This window comes from Pseudopipra pipra, chromosome 1 (genome assembly GCF_036250125.1).
Source record: "Pseudopipra pipra isolate bDixPip1 chromosome 1, bDixPip1.hap1, whole genome shotgun sequence".
Classification (NCBI taxonomy): domain Eukaryota; kingdom Metazoa; phylum Chordata; class Aves; order Passeriformes; family Pipridae; genus Pseudopipra; species Pseudopipra pipra.
Genome location: NC_087549.1, coordinates 112110308 through 112134826, shown reverse-complemented (window position 1 = coordinate 112134826; position 24519 = coordinate 112110308). Strand labels below are relative to the sequence as shown.

General features: G+C 35.4%; 1 protein-coding gene across 7 annotated transcripts in view; it reads left to right on the top strand.

Annotated features, from left to right (window-relative positions):
- ATP2C1 (ATPase secretory pathway Ca2+ transporting 1) overlaps nucleotides 1-24519 on the top strand; it is a 68361-nt gene that overhangs the window by 26784 nt on the left and 17058 nt on the right. For all 7 annotated transcript variants that reach the window (XM_064671659.1, XM_064671665.1, XM_064671699.1 and 4 more), the window contains 16 exons: nucleotides 5037-5147; nucleotides 6136-6252; nucleotides 7934-8023; nucleotides 10729-10764; nucleotides 11655-11716; nucleotides 12081-12189; nucleotides 13944-14099; nucleotides 14652-14720; nucleotides 15363-15438; nucleotides 15966-16032; nucleotides 17125-17249; nucleotides 18508-18605; nucleotides 20023-20118; nucleotides 20227-20316; nucleotides 21728-21832; nucleotides 23519-23675. In XM_064671659.1, coding sequence (XP_064527729.1) covers nucleotides 5037-5147; nucleotides 6136-6252; nucleotides 7934-8023; nucleotides 10729-10764; nucleotides 11655-11716; nucleotides 12081-12189; nucleotides 13944-14099; nucleotides 14652-14720; nucleotides 15363-15438; nucleotides 15966-16032; nucleotides 17125-17249; nucleotides 18508-18605; nucleotides 20023-20118; nucleotides 20227-20316; nucleotides 21728-21832; nucleotides 23519-23675 — 1564 coding nt within the window. The remainder of the gene's footprint in view (nucleotides 1-5036; nucleotides 5148-6135; nucleotides 6253-7933; nucleotides 8024-10728; nucleotides 10765-11654; nucleotides 11717-12080; nucleotides 12190-13943; nucleotides 14100-14651; nucleotides 14721-15362; nucleotides 15439-15965; nucleotides 16033-17124; nucleotides 17250-18507; nucleotides 18606-20022; nucleotides 20119-20226; nucleotides 20317-21727; nucleotides 21833-23518; nucleotides 23676-24519) is intronic.

Here is a 24519-nt window from a genome sequence, read left to right as displayed (position 1 = left end):
ATGTAAGTTCCAATTTTATGCACATAATTAAAATGTAGATAAATTAGTTCAAAAGCCAAGAATAAGACATTAAACATTGGAATTTACCTAATCATGGTAAGTTTGTAGCTTGTCTGCATTTATGGTTTGTGAACTTGATTGCACCGATTTTTATTTATTTTAATAAATCCCTATCTGCTACAGTCTGCTGCTTCCACCTGCTTCTTCTGTTAGCATAACTGGTGAATTTCTCTGGAGATTTAATTCCTGTTAAAATCTGATTCAATTTCACAGAGAAAATTGCATCACAGTCACCATGTCAACCATAGTCAACCATGTTGAGTATTGCTTGTTTCAGAATGATCTGAGGGCTCTTTTGTATTCCTCTCTGCTTTAGCTCCACTTTTGGAATCCTCCCATGAATCCAGGGTTTGCTTCTGGCTGTGCAGTTGGTCTAGGGCTTACTGTAACTATTAAGTGTGCCTAATACCTTTTTTTTTGTATGTTGGCTTGGCTTTTTGCTGTGTCTTGTTGTCACTTGGCCATTGTTCTGTGGCTGGGACCTGTATTGAAGTTCCAGGAGCACCTTGCCTTCTAGACAAACAGGGGAGGGTAAGATGGCATAAACATCTAGTGAAATAGATATTTTTTTAGGTGATTGTTAGCTAGAGACTCTGTGGAATCACAACCATGATGCTGAGCAATGATCTGTTGAAATGGAGAGCTTGAAGGTGGACAATAAGATAGGTAAAGATCTGGCTCTCCAAAACCTCTAGCCACCATGTCCTAACGAGTAGAAGATTTTGAACTGAATCTTTGTATCTGATGGAACTGTCAGAAAACAGGATTACTTCCATTCTGGGTAGAGTCTTTTCCTTAAATATTCCTTTCCCCACCGAGAGTCTGCCTAGCAGGAATTGTTTCCAAAGTCCATGTGCAGACATATGGAGACTCAAACCTCTGTGCCTATTGACATCTAGTTGATCTCTAGCCCTGTGTGCTTTCAGGATTCTAGACAGTGCAGAAAAAGGTGAGCATTTGGTATTTTATTATGTTACTGTGTGCACAGATGAGGTTTTTAAACCTTTTAGTGTACATCAAATATAGTTTGATCATACAGAAAATTCAGGAAATGGGAAGCTTGTAAGTTGCAATCTGTTCTGTGTTCAGTGAAACACCTTTTTATTCTGTTGTTGAACACTGCTGTTTTTTCAGTGAGGGAAAGATAGATAAAAAATGAAAGCTAATTCTTACGGTGGGTGATGAGGTGCTGATTCTTTTGGGGTCCCAATATGAAAGGCATGAACACTTGAAAGGCAGATCACGAATAATAACTCAGAAAAGGTGATAGCAAGTTATAACATCATATGTCCTTTCTGATTCTTGTAATCCTGAGATGATATGGCTTGGGATGGATTTCTGGTCAGGGCATGGCACACTGTAGATCTTGTTTGCTTGTTGTTTATTAATACTGTCACGTGGTTTTGCTCACGGTACAGATTCATCCATCACTGATAGCAGTCGAGTCTGCAATGTGGGCTTTGTTGTCTCTTGGACAACATGGTCTCATATCCTTATTAATAAAACTGCAGTTCCTTTGCAAGGTGCTTGTAATATTTCAAGTGGAAAAGACAGCATACTGTGCATAAAATGAAGTGCACATTGATTAGTTACACATCGATTATGTGGACGTTCATTAATTGTGCTATTGATTAGGCACGGCATGACTCAGTAATGATCACATGGTATCTGTGCTAGTCATGTACCTGAATGTGGGTCACTAACTGCTCATACAGCAATAGTCTTACAGGTGAATCATTACAAACAAGTTGAAAGGTCTTTGTAGTACTTGAGTTGGCTTGAAAGGGGTTCAATTTTACCGTGACTGATGGGATAGATTCAGGCGGACTTAATGAGCTGTTCAGGTGGACCCAAAGGTTCAGAAGAAAGAATCTCAAAGAAAGAATCAGAATTTCTCTCGGTACCTCAACTTAATTGTCATTGTTTTGTGAACATCGGATTGTTTTTTTTTCACTTTTACTGTTCTCTATAGTTTTGTTTTTCTACTTCCTTTGTGTTTTGCCCTTTTAGGTCAGTTGAGTAACTTTATGCAACATTTACAGGGCTTTATATTAGCTAATTAGCCAAAGTGTTTTGGTCACCAGTTTATTTAAAAATAGATTTTTCTATGAGAGTGTTCTTAGTTTTTAGACAGCTCCCGGTGAATGTAGGTCCCACCATTTACGTACTCTGAGCAAGAAGAGCTAAAATTTCCCCTTAAAAATAATTGTAAAAGTATCTTGATGTCAGTGAGCCCTGCTGATTAAAATGGACTCATCCTGCTAAGCTGAGAAAAACAATGGTAGAGGTAAGTTTTTGGTACTTGGTATTGGTCATGGTGGAAAGAGGGTTGGCAGGCTCTTGTAGCATCTGAGGAAGAAGAAACAGTAATAGCTTACTGTTAACTAATTAACTAGATTTTTCTTCAGAGAAAACAAAAGGGAACTCTGAATTTCTGGTAGTGTAAGCCTTCCAGATGAATTTGTATTCATTTTCATAAACATACTTTGGTCACAGTTCCATAGTTATGTGATTGATGCATATTTCTTGGCCTAGAAATGGTAGTGTGTACATTGGAAATGGTCCAAGAAAAGCCCTTCCTGAGGCAGCTATTTATTTTTGTTAGTTAGCATCCTGCTGCTTTGTTCCTTAGTACAGTTAGCTGCAAGTGGGGGATGGGAAGCTGTAGTCATAGCTCCAGAAGCTTCAGTGGTCATGGACGTGCTGCCTATCTGATAGCTGCCATAGGCCAGTATAATTTCTTAGCCCACATTTTCTTTTTCCATGTAAAAACTTGGCCTGCAATGAAGTACTGAACTATTTTAAGGTATCAGCTGATGAATGCCTGAAAATTAATTGCAGCATAGGATGGGAAGGCATCTTGCTGTATGTGGGTTGTCTCCTTTAGTACAGAATGCTGTGGTTTTGGGAATAGCTTCTGTTGGAGACCTTAAAAGGTGTTGCAGAAGCCCAGATCTCTGTTGTGCAGCTCTGGGCAGCAACGCAAAAGACTTCAGAGAGCACTTGCCAACAGTATTCACTAAGTAATTTTTCTCTTGTATTCTGGAACTAATGGATAGTAAAAGTAAAATCATTGGCTTGAATACAGTTATTGTGGTCCAGCAGATAGTAAGCACGACTGTTTTTTGGACCTAAATCTGTTGGTGTTACCCACTTCATATTTTGTGAAGGGAACAGTGATTGGTTTCTCATTGCCTGAGCAATTGAATTTAATTTGTAGCAAAGTTAGATATTTGAAATTGTTCTTTTCTGAACTACAAGTGTAGTTTAATCTACAAAGATTATAGAGGGTTTTTAGAAGTTAGATGAGGATCCATCCAGAATTGTCATACAATATGTAATTTCACTCTGTTGAAAGGAGCTGGCTATAAAAAGACCTTCTGAGCCTTTATCTTTCTGATGCTATACCAGATTTTCTTTGTAGGTTTTTTCACTGCATACAATACAGTGTTCTTCATAAAAGTGGGAGATAATATGAATGAAACACATTCAAAATGAATGGCTTTTTGAGTGTCACAGAAAGCTTGTCAAAATAAGCTTTGTTGTAGCACAGTAGTTCTGCATTAATGGAGATTTATTTGGAAAAAACCCCTAATCTCTGAGAGTACCTTAACATTTCTGTTTAAGGATATTTGAATTCTTAAAATATCCTTTAAAATCATGTTATTAAACTTCCCAAAGTCCTAATTGATAATATTAGGGAAATGGTCAGTTATGTATCCTTTTCTGGGGTTGTTATTTGTGTTTAGCAGTGATGTCATTTGGTGTAGGGAAAAAGGTTTTTCTCAGCATTAAAATTTTTAATGGCTGTCAGTTCATTTCTGCCTGCTCTTACTGAGAAAGCTTCGTTGCTCAGCATTTTTATTGAGGGTGTAGAGTCATTGTGGTCAAAGTCATATGTTTGTGGGTTTGTTTTGGAAGAGCATTAGGCCTAATGGTTTTCAGCCCTAAACTGGTGTCTGGTAGCTACAGAGGAAATTAGCCATCATATTCGAGTGCATGGCCAACAGTGTGCGGTATAGAAAATGAAGATTGTCATACCTCTTTTAGGGCATAAAGTGCTGGAATCTTTTAATCTTGAAGTATTTTAAGTCTGAGCATCCCTAGAAGAGATTTATATAATACATACAGTAATTATTTTCTAAAGCATAACCCCACCTATTGAAATTCTGTGAAAGTATAATGCAAAAGCCATTTCTGTGGTCTGCATGTTTGCATGTTGGATGTCTTCCAGCTATTGGAGGGGGATGTGTGTGTGGCATGATGGACTGGTAACTAATTGTGGGTGCAGTAAGATAGAGAGCAGGAAGAAAGAGTATCACTCCAGCTTCTCATCTAATAAGCAAGAATCAGAAACTCTGAGGTTTCATTAAATATCAAAGCAGTGCTGAGCTATGCAATCGATGTTGCTATTGCACTGTTCTGCAGTTCAAAAAATTTTAACTTCCTAAAATTACAGGAAAACGTAACTTTTTATAGCATTGACTTGAAGCTTTTGTACTGTAGTCAAGTTTTATGATTTCACTTACATCTGTGCACTTTGAGGGTTTCTTAATGGTGTTTCTCCTTTGTGTACAAGAAGATGTAAATAGACCTGTTTGAAGAGCCTCCTTCTACTTCATTAATGGATAGAAAGTAGCAGGGAGTGAAATTTATCTGGAGTGATAGCTTTCTGACCAGATATTGATGATAATGAGCTAAAGGGTTATTAAGATATTTAACTGTTAGAATCTTTGTCATCACTGAACACATTGTTATAAAAATTAAGTCTTCTCAGTTGCATGTCCAGTGTTTTCTCTTATTATTGCAGGTGGTAACTGCATGAAAATATGCTGAATTGTAGATTTTTTTTTTAAAGTGGAATGTTTATAAAAAACTATCATTTAATGGCATTTATACTGAATGGCTCTGGTGTACATCATTTGAAATGAAACGTTGATGCTCTCCTTCCCTTCAGACTTTGGTTTTGTTTCTAGGTTGCACGTCTTCAAAAAATTCCTGATGGTGACAATGAGACAATGATTCCTGTACTGTCTTCAAAAAAAGCAAGTGAATTACCAGTTGATGAAGTAGCAAGTATCCTGCAAGTAAGTAATTTTTACATCTCTTAAGAATGTGCTTTTGTTACCAAACAGTACGTTTGATATTTCTTAAGGACAGATCTTGTAACTGAAAGTTGATGGATTATCATGCATTTTGATATTAGCTATTGTCTGCTTCTAAAAGCAAGTTGATTTTTAAATTGTTACTTGAAATGCTCTGATCTCTTAATATTTTCAAAAAAAAATGAGTATTTGGAGGGGGAATGAGATTCAGCTTGAAAATGTTTGGATTTCTGTATGCTTTGAAAATGGCTATTTGTTAATAAAAATCCTGGAGTCAGTCTTGTTATAAAATTCTGTCCTGTTGTTTTTTTTTTTTTTTTTTTTTTTTTTTTTTTTTTTTTTTTGTTTTTTTTGTTTTTTTTGTTTTTTATTGCTTCCATTTCTCTAAGGAATCCTTAATGTCCTTAATTTATTTTGGTAGCCTTCATTTTAAGCAGAGAAACAGGACTGAGTAAGCTGCCCATTGACAGATTTATGAACCGTTGAATCTGGGTTAATTTTCGTGATAGATGGTCTTTTTTCATTTTCTGTATGCTTGACTGCCTGAGGAGTACACCATGATAAATGGTGGTCACTGTCAACTCAAGACTTTGAAGTTATTGCAGTCATTTGGCTGAGCAACTGAACTCCTGACATCATTCTCAGGAGTCTGAAGTATGCCCACAGTTTGGTTTGTTGTAGAGTTTTCTACAGGGAAGATCAGCAGTCATTTAGAGATGTGAAGCAACATCTACTTCTGTAGTTCTTACGTGACTTTTTGGTTGAATCTCTTAAATACTGCCAAACAGAATATTAAAATAGTAGTCTCTTAGCTTTTATTGTCATACAAACATTTAGTACCAGGCTTGTCTTTTGAATGTTGCCCCAATGTTTATAATCTAAGGCTGTATATTTTGGTGTTGGAATTTATTTTGAAGTCTAGCTTTTCAGTGTAATTGCTGGCTGCTTTATTCTTTGCATATTTTAATAGGCTAATCTTCAGAATGGCTTAAAAAACTGTGAAGTTTGTCATAGACGGGCATTCCATGGATGGAATGAATTTGATATTAGTGAAGATGAACCACTGTGGAAAAAATATATATCCCAGGTGAATGTTTTTGGCCTTTCTCCTTTTTAGTTTTAATATCTTTCAGTAGTTTTGCTTGTTATTTTGGTTTACTTAGCTTTTGTGTACATGAACACATTTTTATAGAAGTGGGAAAAGTCTAGCAGAATGGGAAATTGCAACTTCTGTAATTTATATCTAATTTACCTGTTGAAAAAGCTTTTATTTAGGTATATACTAATGTTTCAGTTGAGTGATTTGTTCTTGAATGTGTGTTCATACCTAGACAAAGGGTGCCATTCATAATCAGCCTGAGGGTTAGAAAAGCAGAACTTCCTTGTAGTCAGACTTGGTCCTGAGTTTTACTAAGGTCGTAGAACAATACATTTGACTGTTGGTAAATATTTAAATGGAATATGCAATATTAATAACTTGATAGACAATGAGAATTTTGAAAAGCAAAACTGCTGCCTTTGAACTGAGGGCGCAGGTGGGACCAGTCTGGATTCTGGTGTTAAGCAGAACTGGCAAGAGTCAAGTGTGAATTTTTTTTCAGTGTGATAGATCTCAGAGACATATAAACACACCTGATACATATATATATATAGATATAGATAGATATAGATATAGATATAGATATAGATATAGATATAGATATAGATATAGATATAGATATAGATATAGATATAGATATAGATATAGATATAGATATAGATATAGATATAGATATAGATCTCTCTGAAAGTGCCACTGCTTTCTCCTACCTACTCCTCCCACCCCCTAGCTACACAAGATATTTACACAGAAGATTTTTCTAATGAATTTACAATGTTAAATATTTTGATCAACATTTCAGTGCAACCTTGAAGTAATAAATGGTTGACTAGAGATCCTGTGTTACTTGGGACTGACTAAAAAGATATTCAGTGCTCTGTTGATGATAGCAGTGGGAACATCATCCCATACTAGCTGTACTCTGGCATTAATGCTTTATTTTCTCATGTATAGGGTCAATTAGTCTGATGCATCAGAACATGTCTAAGACATATTATCCAAGTCTGTTTTAGATGGGATTTATTAAGATGCATATTTGCTTTGAGTGTGCTTATCAGATGTGCTTTTAGAATGTTCTTCACTTGAATTGTTGGAATGTTCTTTTTTATAGTGTTTCTCAAAAAAATCATCATGTTCGCAACCAGCTGTCATAGAAGCAAGGTCCTTTATTATTTTAACCTTAAAAATCTGAGGAAATCATGTGATCTAAAAGGAAAATTGGTGTCTTGTAAAACAAGAAATCATGAATTGAAAGTTAAGAAATATATTGCTGCCTTAATAGTGATCAGTTGCTGGGAACAGGGTCAGTCTTTTACCTAAAGACGTTTTGAATGTATTTCAGGCTTCTTTTTGTGTGTTTAAATACAGTATAAGCAATTATAGGAGATTATTCTTTTTGTATTTAAAATGTGAATCAAGAAATGGAAGAAACATTCTTTTCCTGTTGCATATTGAATACAGTCTATTCAAGGTCTTTGATATTTAAAAGAAAACTCCTCAAGTAAACATCTGAACTGCACAGAGTTAGATTTTCTTTGCACTGGTAGGTTATAAATATTTTAATAATAGAATATTATGCTTCAAAAATAGATCTGATGTGCTTTGAGGGGTAGATAAAATGGCCTTTCTGTCAAGAGTGTGGCTGAATTACTGTTCTGTTTCATTGCAGTTTAAAAACCCCCTTATTATGCTTCTCCTGGCATCTGCAGTCATCAGTGTTGTAATGCATCAGTTTGATGATGCTGTCAGTATCACTGTGGTAAGGAACTAAGATTCTGTCTTCCTTGGGAGTACTTCAGATTGTGTGACCACATGTGTGTTCAACATCACATGAGTGACCATGTGGGGTGGGATCACTTGACTACAATTAATGAGTTTGATTTGCGTGCTGTCATTAAATCTGTTTAATTTGTGAGTGGATTTTGGTTTTTTTCTTTTCCTTGAGTGATAGCAGCAATACATATTAAAATACATCTTTGAATAATTTTCTGACTCCTTCTTGTATCTTTACTCTTCTGTTGGTTAAAAGACCTATCTTTAGGCGTTTGTTCAGAGGAGCAATTTTTGGCATTTTCTATGTAATTTTAATCTTAAATTATGCCTTAATTTCAAATTTAAACCAACATAAGCCTCCTGTGAATTTGCTTGAAAGATGTAATCTTTTAAAACATGAAAAAGAAGTGTAACCTGAGCTCTCTAGAAATTACAGAAGAAAGATAGAAGCTGAAATAGTAATTTTTTTGTAGAAGCTTGCAGTTAAATAGGGTGCTAAACTAGTGAGCCAAATATAATACTCATAAACATTTGTCATTACAATTGACACAGAGAAGAAAATTGTAATCCCTTTGACCTTTTTGGGGTGATAGGTGGTAACTGAAAATCTTGATTTCTGTATGACTAGAGGGAAGTTCTGGCTGTTTTATTTTGCCCTTGTCTTACCTCCGCACTTCTTGTGTTGAGTTTTGCTTCCATGTGTAACTCAAGGTAACTGGAGGTTTGCTCTTTACCCCTCTGTTTCTTTATAAAGAATAGTTGTCTTTGGAAGATAAACTATGTGGCTTCTTAAAGAAAAACTTGCAATTTTGAATTTGAGTATAGTGTTAGTTTGGAATAGTCTATTGTGTTCCTAAATTGGATTTAGGTAAATTATTTTATTATGAAATTCATTTAATTATTGTGGCTGAAAGTTGAATTATTTCATGTTTTTTTCCCTTGGTTAATGCCCTTAAGTCTATTTCTTAACTCTCTTGAGCAAGGCAATGAGAAAAGAACAAGGCAGTTAGTGTAAGGGAGCAGTAATTTCTGTATTCTGTGCTACAGCCTGAGAAGGAGTCTTTCTTTGTGAACATTGTAGATGTGTCTTAAAATATGGAGGAAAAAGGTGTGATTGAGTTAAAGTTTATCAGTTGTGGAGTTTGTCTAACTTCTCTCTATCCTCTACCATTTAGTCTTGTTATTGTTAATGCCCACTTTATCACTGCGTGAATGCTTGCTTTACTTCATTTTCAGATGACAGTGCAACTTTTCTATGACTATGTATTTGTGTTCAGAGCCTTATCAACAAAACTAATTTGCTGCTAAAGATCAGTGACATATATTACTTTTGGTGGCAATGCTGGCTTGAGCTGCTTTTGCCATCCTTTTAGCTCTGCTGGTACAAAGGTATTGTAAAACTTTCTGCTCTGGACTGGGAACTGATGAAGATTAAAAGAAAAATAAAATAATTACATACTTCTTTCCATCGATATGAGGCTAGAAATGCAAAGCTGTGTCAGGTAGCATGATCTGTAGAATGTAATATTATCTCCAAAAGAAACATGTGTAGCTGTGATTGAAATATTCCATGGAAAGATGGAATATTTATGTAGTTACTTCCTAATATTCAGTTGGTGAAGCTAATGTTAGTATCACAAATAAGGCAGATTTACTGGATTTATGTGGATTTAGTTGAGTTCAAGGGAGTTTTTCGCTTGCAAAATCTTGGTAATATCTTGGATATTTTTAGTAGTTGCTGCGTGTACTTTTAAAGGCTTCATTAATGGATGTTGTGTTATGTTTCTGTAAGAAATAAATGTAACAACTTGGTTTCAGTAACAACTCAGTTAATGTAAGAAAACTCAATTCATGAGTGTGTTGAAGGAGAAGATGAGACATACTTTACAACAAATTGATCATTATTTCCTGTTATAGCTTTAATTAATTCGTGTGCTTTCACATCATATACTTAGAAGGCCCGTGATGTTTATGTTAAAGCCTTGTGACCAGAATAGTATTTGATATGAGAGGACTATGAAGGCTTGATATTGAGGCCTTAGTGTACTTATCTTAGATTCCTCCTAATGAGCAATTTTTTTTTAGCTTTTTTGTTTTGGATCTCTGGCATCTTGGCTGTTTGGGGTGTGCCTGGTGTCCTGTCTCTCTCCTTGGGTGTCTGAGGCAGTTTGAGTTGCTCATCTTCCTCTTGTTCTTCTTGCTAGGATATTTTATGACTCCAGACCAGTTTTTCAGCTGCCTTATATCTAGTCTTCAGCTGATTCTTAGTCTTTCTGTTATCTGGTTGTTTGAATAAAACCACATCTGTGATGCCCTGTAGCAGTTAACATACCTTTGTTTTGTTCACAGAGAACACCAGTCAGTTTTTCTATTTGTGTCATGTATTTTTCTGCTGCTGTCTCTTGCTCCCCATTTAGAAACAGGAAGCAAAGAAGTTTTTCAAGTTTGCTATCTAGTTATTAATCTTATTTTTAGTAAAAGCAGGTTATTGCATCCTTGGACATCACTGAAGCAGGTGTAAATAGATAATGGCTTTGCTTTTGGAACAGACCCCAGGGATACCAAGTGATTTTGAGCATGAGAAAGTTTGTTTCCAAATCATCTTGTTAATATGAGCAAAACCAAATATGATTGCTTACTTTCTTGGTAATTTGGAATTCTTTTATCTCACCTGGTTTTGTTTTCTTGCAGGCAATACTCATTGTTGTTACAGTTGCCTTCGTTCAGGTAAGACAGCTGTTGGGTTGTCCAAATAAGAGTATTGCTTTTATGTGAACTCTTTTATTAATAAGACTGAACTAGTTCTCTTGATGCATTGTGCTGTGAATGATTGAGTAATGTGCTTTCACTGAAGTCCTTTGCCTTTTCTAAAGTGCATGATTTGTCCTGCTTTAACCACACTGACATTTATGCACCTGTATCAGTATTATACTCAGCCATAAGAGTACTTGCAAAGAAGCCCTTGGAATAAACAGTTGGAAATACTTAACTATTTAACTCCATATAAAAGATTTTGAAAATGTAGCTCTTGCTTCAATTTTGTGCAGAAATGGGGAAAAAAGTCATCTAAGTAGTTTCCCAAGACTTAAAATAGTTGTTTTTGTTCTGTAATTACACAGCTTTAGTCAGGGTGTGCCTGAATCAAAATTGCTTTGTGCTTGTGCTTTATATCTTTAATTACGTGAATTCTGTTCTATGCTTATTGAGTTACATATGAGTTGTGTTACCTTAGTTTTCCGGGAGCTAAGAGCACAGTACTTTTGGTACTAACTTGTTAAACTATAGAATTCAGTAAGGTGTCTAATCCCTGAGTTTAGAAGTGTTACTGCAAGTATTACAAATAACTGAAGATAATGAAGGAAGTGCAAAGGACCTCTGCTATTCTTTCAGAAGAAATGCATGTGGGCAAATCTGGAAATTTTTCAGCGTTTGGACTATTTGCTTTTTAAAGTATCTAATGCAGAACTGTTGAATGTCATCTCTTATCTGGTTGTTTGGAATATTACTTAATGCAACTTCACTGATAAAATAAATTTCAGTGGCTCTGTCTTATATGTGAAACTTTTCCCTGTTTTAAAAATATTATCTGCTTTATTTTTAAAAAAATGTCTCTGCAGGAGTACAGATCAGAAAAATCTCTTGAAGAACTTAGTAAACTTGTGCCTCCAGAATGCCATTGGTATGTAGTTTTGTCCTTTCAGTCCTAAGTTAAATCATATGAAGTTTAATCTGAAATAAGTAAATGGAAAAGATTTTACTGAACGTATTTCCTTTGCATCAAGTTTATATGCTGATGTAGAGCACACTTCACTTTTTCTCATTTTAAAGATTGTTTTATGAACCTAAAAAACTACACCATGTTGTTGCCTCTCTGAACCCTTCAAAGATGTTACTGAGATGTAACCTCCAAGAAAAACCCAGCAAATTAGAAATATTTTGCTGAAACCTGTAACGCTGCAATGTGTAGTCAAGGGTGTGAATGCTTTTCTCAGACAAAATGCCAGAGAAGACATTCTTGCTGCTCTCCATGTTTTTACCTGCAGTGTACGAGAAGGTCGGGTGGAACATACCCTCGCAAGAGATTTAGTGCCAGGTGATACAGTCTGCCTGTCAGTTGGAGACAGAGTCCCAGCTGATCTACGATTATTTGAGGTATGTACCTAAAACGGATTTAATACCTCATAACTTTCCTTCTTGTGGGATAGAGGGGAAGGGAAGATAGCTACTGAATGCTGAAGTGCAGTAAGTGTTCTTGTTGGGAGTTCACAACTATCTTGGTAGAAAATTTGAAGTAATTACTTTCCAAATGTGATCACGCATTCTTAACCAATGTATGTAGTTTCTTACAGTAGGACATCAGAGGAAAGAATTTTTGAATTTTATGTAGTAATGTATTATTGAAAATTTTATTTTTTTTCCCCTCTCAATGTTAACCATATTGCAAAAACATTGTTTTCAGTCTGAATGCTAAGATATTTTAGCAACTGGTTGCAGGTAACTGGTTTTCAGTATTTATTTGCATTAATTTTACCATATAGTTCCAGTGTTCATTGATAATGGAATATGAAAAAAAAATGTGAAATTATACTGGTGTAATCTTCTCTTTGACACTTTTTCATCAATGTGTGTCATTATATCTCCCAGTTTACTCAATACTTAACTTGTGATATTAGCATTGCTGGAAGTGTTTGAGTTGAAGCAATGGCACTGTAGCAGTATTTGTATATTCTCTAAAAATGAAGTGTAATGGGTATATATATCATCTTGCTTATTTTGATGGTTTTGCTTGAATGTTACGTTACTTTTCTGTCAGATTGGGCATTCTCAGTGTGCCCAGTATCTGGGCTATCTCATGTTAAAGTAATTTCTGGGTATGAAGATCTATATATTCAGTTTATCCACTGTTGATACTTGATTAATCAGTGTACATTTCATAGACAAAGTCTAAATGAATTAGTTTCTGAGGCAAATTTGTGTTGCTCTTGAGAAGTTTGTCTGGATCATGTTTTTAGCCCCTGCAGTGTAGTTAGTAGTTGAGTGGGTTTGTTTTCCTGTTTGCAAACACTTTCCGCTTCCCTTGGCAATTGTATAGTCTCTGCATTGTTATGAAACTGCTGTTGCAGCAGCACCTACTTTCTTGCTCATATCTGATATCATAAGTTTCTCATCTGTCTGCAGCCCTACACCAGATGAATTTTTTTTACCATCCTTAACCACTCTTGCAGATCATTTGAAAATAAAAGCTTGTCGTCTTATTTTCATCTTGTGTCTATTGGTCATTGCTACAAGGTGGTGGGTTTGAAAGAAGAGGATCATATGGAGATCATCTTTTCAGAGAAGGATCTAGATTTCTTCTGTGTATTCTCACTGATGTGTCCTGAAAGCAGTAGAAATGATAATTAGACATTATTTAGTTTGTGAAGTCATTTGTATGTGTTAACTTTTTTTTTCACTAGTCTAATCTTGCAGAGACAATCTTGTTCTTAAAAATATATTTGAGAATCTTTTCTGGCCTAAGTTCTCTGTATGTTAATGAGCAGTCAATCAGGTTTTATGATAATATTCTCTAAAGCCAGAGTATCGCATCAAGAACTAACATGCCTGGAACAGTGTAGAATTTAAACACTATTCCTTTTGGTAGTGATGATAAAAGTTTCAGAGCTCATGGCTATATCTGAACAGTAGCAAAGTGGCATCTTCATCTTCCATCTTTGACTCTTTTAAGTGAGAGCTTTGTTAGGTTTGTTGCTTTGTTGATCCTTAAAATGTGGTCGATATTGACATGGCTCCTTACCATATGAATAAACTGGATGCATTTTTAATGGTCAAAATTGTGAAACTTAGGTTTACACTTCCAACTACTTAATAAAATATTTTCATGCTTTTTACCTATTTTGTTTTCAAAGGCTGTGGACCTTTCCATTGATGAATCCAGTCTCACAGGCGAGACAGCTCCTTGCTCTAAATCTACAGCTCCTCAGCCAGCAGCAACCAATGGAGACCTTACTTCTAGGAGCAATATTGCTTTCATGGGGACATTGGTCAGATGTGGAAAAGCAAAGGTAAAATCATTATTGATAGAAAAGAGCATTTCCCATGTTTCAACAATTTGAAGTCAGTTCTTATTTTTAAAGTTCACTTCTCAGTCATTAGTGTGATACTCTGCAGAGCGCTTCTCATTGGTGCTTTTTCAGACACTGGTTTAATAAGAAAACTAGGCCCAGGAGAGCTCAAATTTATAGGGAGCAGATGATGTGAAACTCCTCTTTCTAGAATGTGCTGATTTGCTTCTAGAGCTACATTCACATGTTTGAAAATTCAGTTGTGGCTAGTGTAGGTGTTACCCTTTTTGAGTTTTGTTACTGGTAATTAATAAGTACTTCAGCAGTGCACAGAATAGCAATTTGTTTCACAGGGACAAAATGTTTTTTAGGAAAAAATATCTACTTGTGACAAGAATAGTTTTATAAACAAAGTTAACAGCTGTAGCAGACTGAAAAGCATTTGCCCACTATTTGAGCCAAAACTGTAAGATCAACCACTAACATTATAATTAAACCTCAGATTTAAATTTGCTTTATTTTTGTGTGTGTTTTTTTTTTTTTTTTTTTTAGGGGATAGTTATTGGAACAGGAGAAAACTCTGAATTTGGGGAGGTTTTTAAAATGATGCAAGCAGAAGAGGTAAGTGTGTATTTCATTCATTAAAACTCTGAATTTATTCCATGGGAACTTAGTTAAACATAATTATGTTGCTTTTAATATTTTTGTTTCCTCTAGTGAAGCAGATCTTAGCTCTTGAACATGAAGGTAGTAATTGAATTCAGTGCAACAAAATATCCATAGCTGACTTAAAGATATTAACTGTGAAAATAATATTCTGAACCTGTCTAAATATTTACATAGTTTTCTATTTGGCTAAATTGAATTTTCTACAGATGATTAAAAAATTCCTTTTGAGATATAATTTGCCTTCCATTACTTTAATGCCTCTGTTTTGAAAATCAGTTTTATTCTTCAAGAGCTCTTTGGTCTTGGAAGAAGTACTGTGGCTTTTAGTCAGCATGTTGTTTTGGTTTTCTTAAATTAAATTTTTAATAAGACTTTTTTATTAGATTTGTTGCAGACATCACAGAGCTCCCAAAGAATATTTCTAACAAATTTTTTATTTAATTCTATGAAAGAATAGTCTGTTTTCTCTAAGTAACGTATGGAAACATAGGGCATAACTGCATTTTATTCACTGACTGTCTTGAATTTTGCACCTGTGAAGTAGTATGTGGTACAGTTAATTTGTTAACTGCTGCATGTTTGCCATTTATCAAGGCTCCAAAGACACCTCTGCAGAAGAGCATGGATCTCTTGGGAAAACAGCTTTCCTTGTATTCCTTTGGTATAATAGGTAAGATAATTTATGTAAAATAATTACAAATTATTATCTAATGGAAACTAATGTGTAGGCCTGGGAAATGGAAGGCTTGATCTCTTTTTAAAAAATATTTTGGCTTCTGATTTTATTGGTCACTTCGAATTCATTCCATTAGTCATCTGAAAATTACTAATGTGACATAACTCTAATCATAAGGTTGTTAACTTGCTTCTTCCTGCAAATGTGCTTTTCTGACTTACTTTTTGTCCTTTAAATGCTTCCTTTTAAATTGCAGTGTGTCTTTGTATTCTGGTTGAAGGTGTGCATAAGTGAGTACCTCACTGTTGGTATGATTGGGCAACTTGACTGGCAGATACTTTCTTCACCTTTGCTATACTAATGGAATCATGCTTTGACAGTGAAAGAAGTAACAGATTTTTATAGGTAGCTCAATGATAAGCTGGGTTTTGGCTATTAGATGTCTTTTTTTTTTTTTTGTCCCCATGAGGCTACAGTACATGTTGGTTTTATGTTTTTTCCGACGACTATTTTCTTTATAGGCGTTATTATGCTAGTTGGCTGGTTGCAAGGAAAGCATATCCTTGATATGTTCACTATTGGTGTGAGGTAAGATTTTTGTTTTTAAATAGTGTGGATCATGCATTCCAGCAAATGTCTGAAAGCTAGAGATGTATTTTATAATATGCTTGCACATACTGCTCTTAACTTCACGTTAAATAATTAAAAATGAAAATGGAAAAGCAAATTCATACTTATTTTTAATGATGCAGTATGTTCCTGTCAGTCTCTTAAACTGTACGTTTATATGATGATTTCTGAGTGTCTTGGGGAACATCTGCAAACAAGCACTAGAGTTGTACAGTTTGAATTTTCATCACTGAGTAAATAAAGTAATTTAATAGTAAACTGTAATTTTGTAAGAGGCATCTGACAAAGCTAAGTTACTGCAAGCCTTATGTCGTGTAGTTCAATAGCTCATTTTCTACCATATTATGCAGACTTAATCCCAGGGTGTTTGCTGAGAACAAATTTGAATTTAGATGGTCTAACTCTGTACTCTTAGAAAAGTTGCTGAGATACTAATTACATGGACAGTGCATAAGGCAGAAGTGTTTCTTTAAAGTCATGATCAGACTCTGGATATTTACCCTTCTGTGGAGGGGAACCACCACCCCCCAGGAGATGCATCTTTGAGCATTGCCTAATGAGTTATTGTGATCTTGTTTACACTGTCATCATGGTTTTTATTTGTTTGTTTTTTAAGAGTGCCATTCCCTCACTTAAATTGCTGCCACATTAAGATCTGGCAGTAGCCATTGTGGTTCAGTTGTGGCATTTCTTAGTTCTATTTAGTGCTGACTACACTTATTCTTACCAGTTTGGGCTGCTTTGCACAGCCCTGATTAGTATTTTGTGTAGGCAAAATAGGTACAATCGATTTCTCCCTCACCCCAACATTTCTTCATACTTTTGCATAAATAATGAGTAGAAGTAATCTATTTCATTTTTTACTGTCTTCAGTTGATATGTTTTAATGAATGGTATACATCTAGAATCACATGGCAGCTTCTTCCTTTCAGTTTTAACCTCAGTGACCAGACAGCTACAAAAACAGTGTTCTGAACTGTAAATGCATAATTACTATGTAATCTTGTGTAATATTCCAAAACAAGATTTGTATATTTACTTTCATTACAGTTTGGCTGTAGCTGCAATCCCTGAAGGACTCCCAATTGTGGTAACAGTGACACTGGCCCTTGGTGTGATGAGAATGGTGAAGAAACGAGCTATTGTAAAAAAACTGCCTATTGTTGAAACTTTAGGTATGACTAGACTAACTTAGAGATAGTATTTTGATACAAATGTTGGAAATCAACAGAAGAATTGATGACTAAAGATAAAAACAAAGCAGGTATTCTTATTTTGCTAGCAGTGTGGAGGCATCTTTAAACATTTTTAAATCGAATGGGTTATTACACAGTAGCAATTCAGGTAGATGTTTCTGTGGGCCTTCTAATTACTTAATTTTTCGAACTGAAATGAGCAGTTAATAGCATGCCATGCTAGCAATACTCTAAACTGAGTGATTGGCTATATAGACTCTTTAAACTTGTTTACTGTAAGATGTTCCTGTTAAATAAGACTTGTGAAATTATTTTCAAACCAAGAATTTTTGGTGTAAATTTAGGAACGATATTGACAGTAGAAAACAAATCCAGATTTGAATATTAGAAAAAGCTTTGTAATCATAGTGCACCTTCAGGATGTTGTGCTGCTCATATTAAAACTTAAAATCATTTAAAAACATTTAAGCTCAAAAACATTCAGTGTGCAGGTTGAATTGTAAAAAATGTAAAGCACGGAACATGGAACAGAAATAGAAATACTCAGTTAAATAATTCTGATACATTTGAATTGCTTTTTGCATTTGAAGATTGGAAATATTTTTTCCAATGCCTCTAGTGGAGTTTTGTTAGTGTTGCAAGGGTTTTTGTTGCTTTTGCAGTTCCTGCTGTCCTGTCCAGAAACGTCAAGATGCTGCAACAATCTATCCGAATCTCCATTCCTGAGTTAAAAAGGCATACAGAAATCTCACATTTTTGTAATCTTTTCAAGCTTATTGAAATTTGCAGGCTTATCAGTAAGTCACACTTGTGTGACCAAAGTGTTGTGGCTGGTGTTAGATAGATCTTGTACTTTTTAATAAAGAGGAATGACCTGCTGTAAAGCAGGGCCTCAATTTTCCTTGTCACCAGGAATCACAATTGAGATTTCAGTAATGTAGTTTGAGATACAGCAGAATAAAATAAAGGAGAAGTAGTGAATGGAAGGATTTTGGATGAGTTGTGAACTTTGGATTTTAATTAGGTTTTTTCTGTTTATTGGACTAACTTACAAAGTACTTTGTACGATTATTCATTAATACTTGAAAATTTGCTGTCTTTTGTTAAATCTCACTTTTTTTGGTTCACAGACAGCTGCAGTATTTCTAGAAATTTGCTTGTCTTGAATACTTTTGGCTTTGTAAGTTACATTATTCTAAACAAGCATTGCTTTATAAATGTTAATTGGTTATTTCAGGTTGCTGCAATGTAATTTGTTCGGATAAAACTGGAACTCTGACAAAGAATGAAATGACTGTTACCCATATTTTTACTTCTGATGGGCAGCATGCTGAGGTATGTAGTGTGATGCTTAAGCTTGAATTTTCCTTTTTCCTTTGTTTTGTATATCAGCTCAAACATGCTTGAATACACTGCAGGTAAAGCATCTGTCAAGAAAGTGTAAATTTACTGCACCAAGCTCCTGTCCCTCAACTTCCAACCATTTCTGTTCTTCAGTTCATTTGGTATTGCAGCCTTTGAGCTGTGTTACCCAAGCCTTTTCTGGTTACAGAAGAATTTTTTTATATAATATGTTAAGTTCTTACATCTCTTGATGGCTGTACATCACAATAAGAGACAGATGCTGAGATACAGCACAAAGGCAAGTTGAGAGATTGTGTTTTTCTTCAGTGTAGAAAGTTGAGGTAATTTTACTGTTTCAGGTGCATAAAAATAAAATTTACGTTACAAACATTTAAAATGTGAATATATAGCTTTTGGCTAAAAGACAGTTTATTGTGTGAATCCTTCACATTGCATATGTACTATCATTCATGTTTTTTTTTTAATAATAGATGGAGTTGGAAGTAGGAGTAGGACATGAAAGAGTGGTTGTTGAATTTGGGGAGTTGAAGTAATTGCACAAAAGAGAAGCAAAAGCAGCAGAGTGGAAAAGCAGTGAGGTGTGGAACTGGGAGTGTTTTTAAATAAGTTCTTGAATTCTCTAGCTCCTTGATCAGGTTTTGTTTCCACGGTACAGTTAATAGATGGTCTTGTTTTCTTTTGTAAGCATAAATACTGGCATTTTTTCGTACTGTTTCCTATTATTTATCTATGTTTTCTTATATATCCTGATAGCTATTTTTTTATTGTTAGAATACTGTAGGAATACTGTAACTGCTTTTCTTTTACTACTAGCACAGTTGTATCTGAGTCAAATCAGCTCCTTTATCCTAATGGAAAAAGAACTTAAAATGACTCTGAAACATATTAGCTGTTAATGTTGTAGATAGGAAGACTTTTTTTAGGATCCTAGTGGGATGCCTGGTTTTTATGCACTAAAAATACAATTTTACTGGTTTTAACACTTCCCTGAAGTCTCAACTGAGAGGCTGTTCAACTGATTTTTTTTTTTTTCTTCTTACTGGATGAAAGTAGGACTCTGCTCTATACTTCCATTCCTCTGCAGGGGGTATGCATTATTAACCAGGGTAAAGATGAATAGGACACAAAAATTAGACAGCAAAAGAAAGGGGAAAAAAAAAGCATGCCTAATACTGTAAGGAAACAATATACACTGCATTTATTTATGCTAAGGAATAAAATTGATACTTATTAAAAAAATTAGTCTCTAATGTATTTCATTGAACTCAGAGTGTTACTGCATTAGAAGCTGAGTAAGAAGAATCCATGCACACTGAGTAAAATCAATCATTATGACTGGACTTTTAAATTTTTTCTGTAGTTTATAGTTTGGCTGCTTGTTTTGCAGGTTACTGGAGTAGGTTATAACAGGTTTGGAGAAGTGATGCTCGATGGTGAAGTTATTCATTGTTATAACAACCCATCCATTAGCAAAATTGTTGAGGTAAGATCTTGGCACAGAGAGGTGAGTTTTAATTGATGATGTCGCACAAGAACTTTGTATGGCATTTACTTTGTGTTCTGTTTTCCCCTTTCCTTCCTCAACTTTTAGGCTGGTTGCGTGTGCAATGATGCTTTGATTAGAAACAACACACTGATGGGGAAGCCAACAGAAGGGGCTTTAATTGCACTTGCTATGAAGGTGAGTACCTGAGGATGCTTTTTCGAATCATAGCAGGTGGGAAGTATGTAGAAATGTGGTTTCGTTTTTCTCATTTTCTTTTCCTTTGGGTCTCCTAGATTTGTTGTAAATCTTGGGTGTTCTAATGGATAATAAAAAATACTTAGGACTGAAGTAAAATCTCTGTTTTGATCTTCTTGCACTTAGTACTGTCTTTTTACCTGCCACAAACTAATTTACCTGCTGAATGTTGATTGTGATGTCTCTTTCCTACTTCTTATCAGAAGCAGTGAGAAGCTGATAACTGATGTATAGGTGCCTGCAGCATTTATAGCTCCCTTCAAGTGCAGGGCGCAGCTAGTTTGAATTGTGGACACTGTGCTGAAATGTTTGGGTTTTTTTGGTGGGGGGAAGGATGGAGGTGTTGTTCTTTTTTTTTTTTTTTTCTTCTGTATAATGTTGTGACACACCCATTACAGCCACTGAGAAATGTGTCAAGGCACTTGATTTAGCACTTGATTTTTTTTTTTTGTCTATGATGAACTCAAGAACAGTAAAAGATGAACGTATGACAGTCTTTCCCTGTGTAACTCAGGCATAAGTTGTAACTATCTTTTTGCTGAGACTCATTTTAAGTCCCCAGTCTTTGACTGGAAAGGACAAGACCAATGTTATTTTGACAAGTGTGTAGAAACTGAAAAGAACAGGAATCTTTCACATCTGTTGCTGGAAAGGGAGGCAGTGATGGGGCAGAAGCTCTGTAAGTACTAAGAGTGGTTTATAGCAGGCTGCTGGTTTTGTGTCTTCTTGGATTGGCATTTTCCCTTGGAGTAGGTTAAGGGTAGAGCCTGGAATGCAGCGAATTGCATCAGGGGTGGGGACAGAATAGCATTTGAAATGAAATGCATTTTGTCTGGAGTCTTCATGGTTAGTTTCAGTTTAAATGCTTGGGTGATCCTGATCACTGAAAAAAAAGTCATTTCAGATTCGGTCATTCAAACTTCAAATCAGAGTCTTGCCTTCTCCAGACTTTTTGCCATAGTCTTGTGTTACAGTGTTGTAGGCACTTCTAGCAGAGAAATTATATAGAAGGTATTTAAAAAAAATGCATTAGGGTGATAGACATTTTTTGTCAAACCAAGAACTATATTGCTAGCCACTGCAAGACTTATCTTTGGCTCAAAGATAAGAAATAGTGTTAAATGGTCTGACTCATGCTGAAACCTGATAGAAGATGGGAGGTGCTTTCACTGCTGGTTTGTCAAAAGTCTACCTAAATTGGAATAGTGTACACAAAAGCAACTTTGGAGATGAAACTGGTTTTTAACGATGTGATGTTTGTTAGCTGAGGTGTCTCAACAAGTCAACAAATTGCACATCTGTTTGAAAAGAAAAGGTTCTGACATTGTGGTGGTACTTCTGTTTTATACAGATGGGTTTAGATGGGCTCCAGGAAGACTACATAAGGAAGGCTGAATATCCCTTCAGCTCAGAACAGAAATGGATGGCCGTAAAATGCATTCACAGAACACAGCAGGTAAACTTCAATGATGATTTCCTCGTGCACTGGCTTTGTGGAACATTTATCTACTTTGATTAATATCCTAATTTTTCCCTTCAGAAGTTATGGCAAGTTGGCAGTAGTGCACAGTCCTGGAAATAGGGTTTGATAAAAGACACAGTTTTAGTTTCAAGCTCTGAAGTGGAGATAAGGAATAGCAAGAAATTATTTCTTTAGAAGGTATACTGGGAAATTATTTTAAGTATATTGAAAGCTGATGCCTTGAGTGTAGACCTGCCTGTTTTTTCTTCCTTCTCCCTCCTCAAACATCTAAAGCAATTCTGCCAGTCTGCTACTGTTTCAGTGCTGCTTAGTTACATAATGAATTAAGAGCAAGAATATGCATTGATGTTCAGTAGTAAAATTTCTTTTGTTTGAAAACAGAGTTTCTGGTTTTGATGCAGACCTCATGTCCACAGTGTTGACAAATTTTATCCTGGATTATAATACAATTTATTTAACCTATTTTTCTGTCTTCTGGTGCTTTCCAATACATACTTGCTTTCATGTTTCATTTAGACCAATCTGAATGTTTTTGTTACAAGTATTGACATAATCTCTGCCAGTCTGATAACTGGAGCCTTCTAGACACTATGTGCAACAGTAGACTTTATATTGGATTTATGGAAAATTTCCTAGTACTTCTGACCAAAACCAGGCTTGCTGACAGTGTTCAAGTATCACAGCAAAATCTTTGCTTTGGTAGCGAAGCATTTGACTCCTTTTATTTATATGGATTATATGATTGATGATTCATGTCTGTATATAGAGTGGTGAGCAGGAATTCGTATAAGATTTTAATCTTACAAGGATTTACTGTGTCTGTGTTTTGGAATCAGCAATTTTATGAGACTGTTGAAAAATTGGGAACAGATTTAAAGGGAGCATAAAATATTTGAAGGCTAAGAAAATACAGTGAGTTTAGAAACTTGGAGCTCTATCACTTAAGCCTATCACGAAAGATTGAAATAACTTGACTACTGTGCATAAATACCTTCACAGGGAGAAAATAGATACATTGAAAAATGCTTTTTAGTTCAACTGAAGAGAAGGTGAGTGATTGGTGATTGGAAATTGAGCTGAGGCAGCAGTTCTTAATGGAAAATGGGGGAAGGGAAGGAATGAGTTGATTTAGCGTTAGAATTAAGTGTTTGAGGTAGGTGGTGGACTCGCAGTCTCTGGATATCATATCAAGGCTAGATGGCTATCTGGAAGATATTAGAGTTGTTAGGCCTGGTACAAGGATGCAGATGATGTTTATTTACCTGTGCAGCTGGTCCGACGATGACCTGAAGGTTTTTCAGGTCTAATGTTCTGTGTAGGTTTAATTTCTGTCCTTCACATGGCCTCTTTAGTCTGTAAAGTGACTTTGCATGGCCTCTTTAGTCTACACTGTGACTGTGTCTAATGTGCCTTATGTCTACTGAAATGAGATATTGATTGTTAGCTTTGCTCTTTTGACATTACTGCTCTTGAACAAACACTGTGTAGAGATACTGAAAAGAACAGAATTTGTGTTTACAAGGTTGATTTTCATTATGTTCTGAAGGCTCTAAGCAAAAGTACAGATATGCCATTCTTATGTGTCCATGTGTGTATGTACTTGTGTGTGTGTCCTTATATGTACACATGTGTGCACACAACAATTCTTTTTCCTTTCAGGACAAACCCGAAGTTTGCTTTATGAAAGGTGCTTACGAACAAGTCATTAGGTACTGTACATCATATAACTGTAAGGGACAGACCCTACCTCTTGTTCAGCAACAGAGAGAGCAATACCAGCAAGAGAAGACATCTATGGGCTCTGCAGGACTTAGAGGTAAGGCTGTTTCAGTGTCTCAAAATAACAATTTTTTTTTTGAATCGTACTGCTTACTGTTTAAAAAAAACCCAACAACAATTGCTACTTAATAGCTTCCATACCTTATTGTAGATGTCTGTGGACTTTTTTGAACATGGATGTGTTTATTTTTCTGTTACTTTGGCTCCTTCCACCTTCATGAGTTAGGCTAGCACAACTGATTGCAGGTCAGAAGATGCCATTATGATTATCTTCTATGTTAACAAGCTGTGTAAGATTTTAAATATAACAGAAAATATTTTTCAGAAAATGATTGTCAAGAGTTGATTTGGGACCAGGATTATACATGACTGGCTTTCTTTGGCCTCTGTAAAGAGAACTCTAGGCTGTTAAGTCCATACACAGATTTTTTTTTTTTTCCCCCAAGGTGTGGATATTCTATGGTTCAGGAAATTTCTAAGATGCAAATTATTAGAATCTGAGAGGATATGCTAGGAGGGACATCTCCTTGTGTTGTTTTGTTCAGACAGTCATTCTTTCTGTCTGTCAAACAAAAATCTAGGGTAATGTTTTGAAAAAAGTGAACTTGCTTTTTCCTTGCAACTCTAATGTCACTTAAATCTATTTGAATTAAGAATCCTACTGTAAAAGGCATTCCAGAAAATATTCAGCATGTGCTCAATGAAATCTGCCTCTATAAAAGGAAAAAACTCCAAAGCAGAAAATAAATACATTAACCAATCCTCCCTTTCATCCTTGTGCATAAAAGAAATGTACAGAGAAAGCACAAAGCTAGATGTTGTTCTCTTTATACACAGTGGAAGTATAAACTCTTTCAGCTGAGAACGAATAGGAAAGTTAT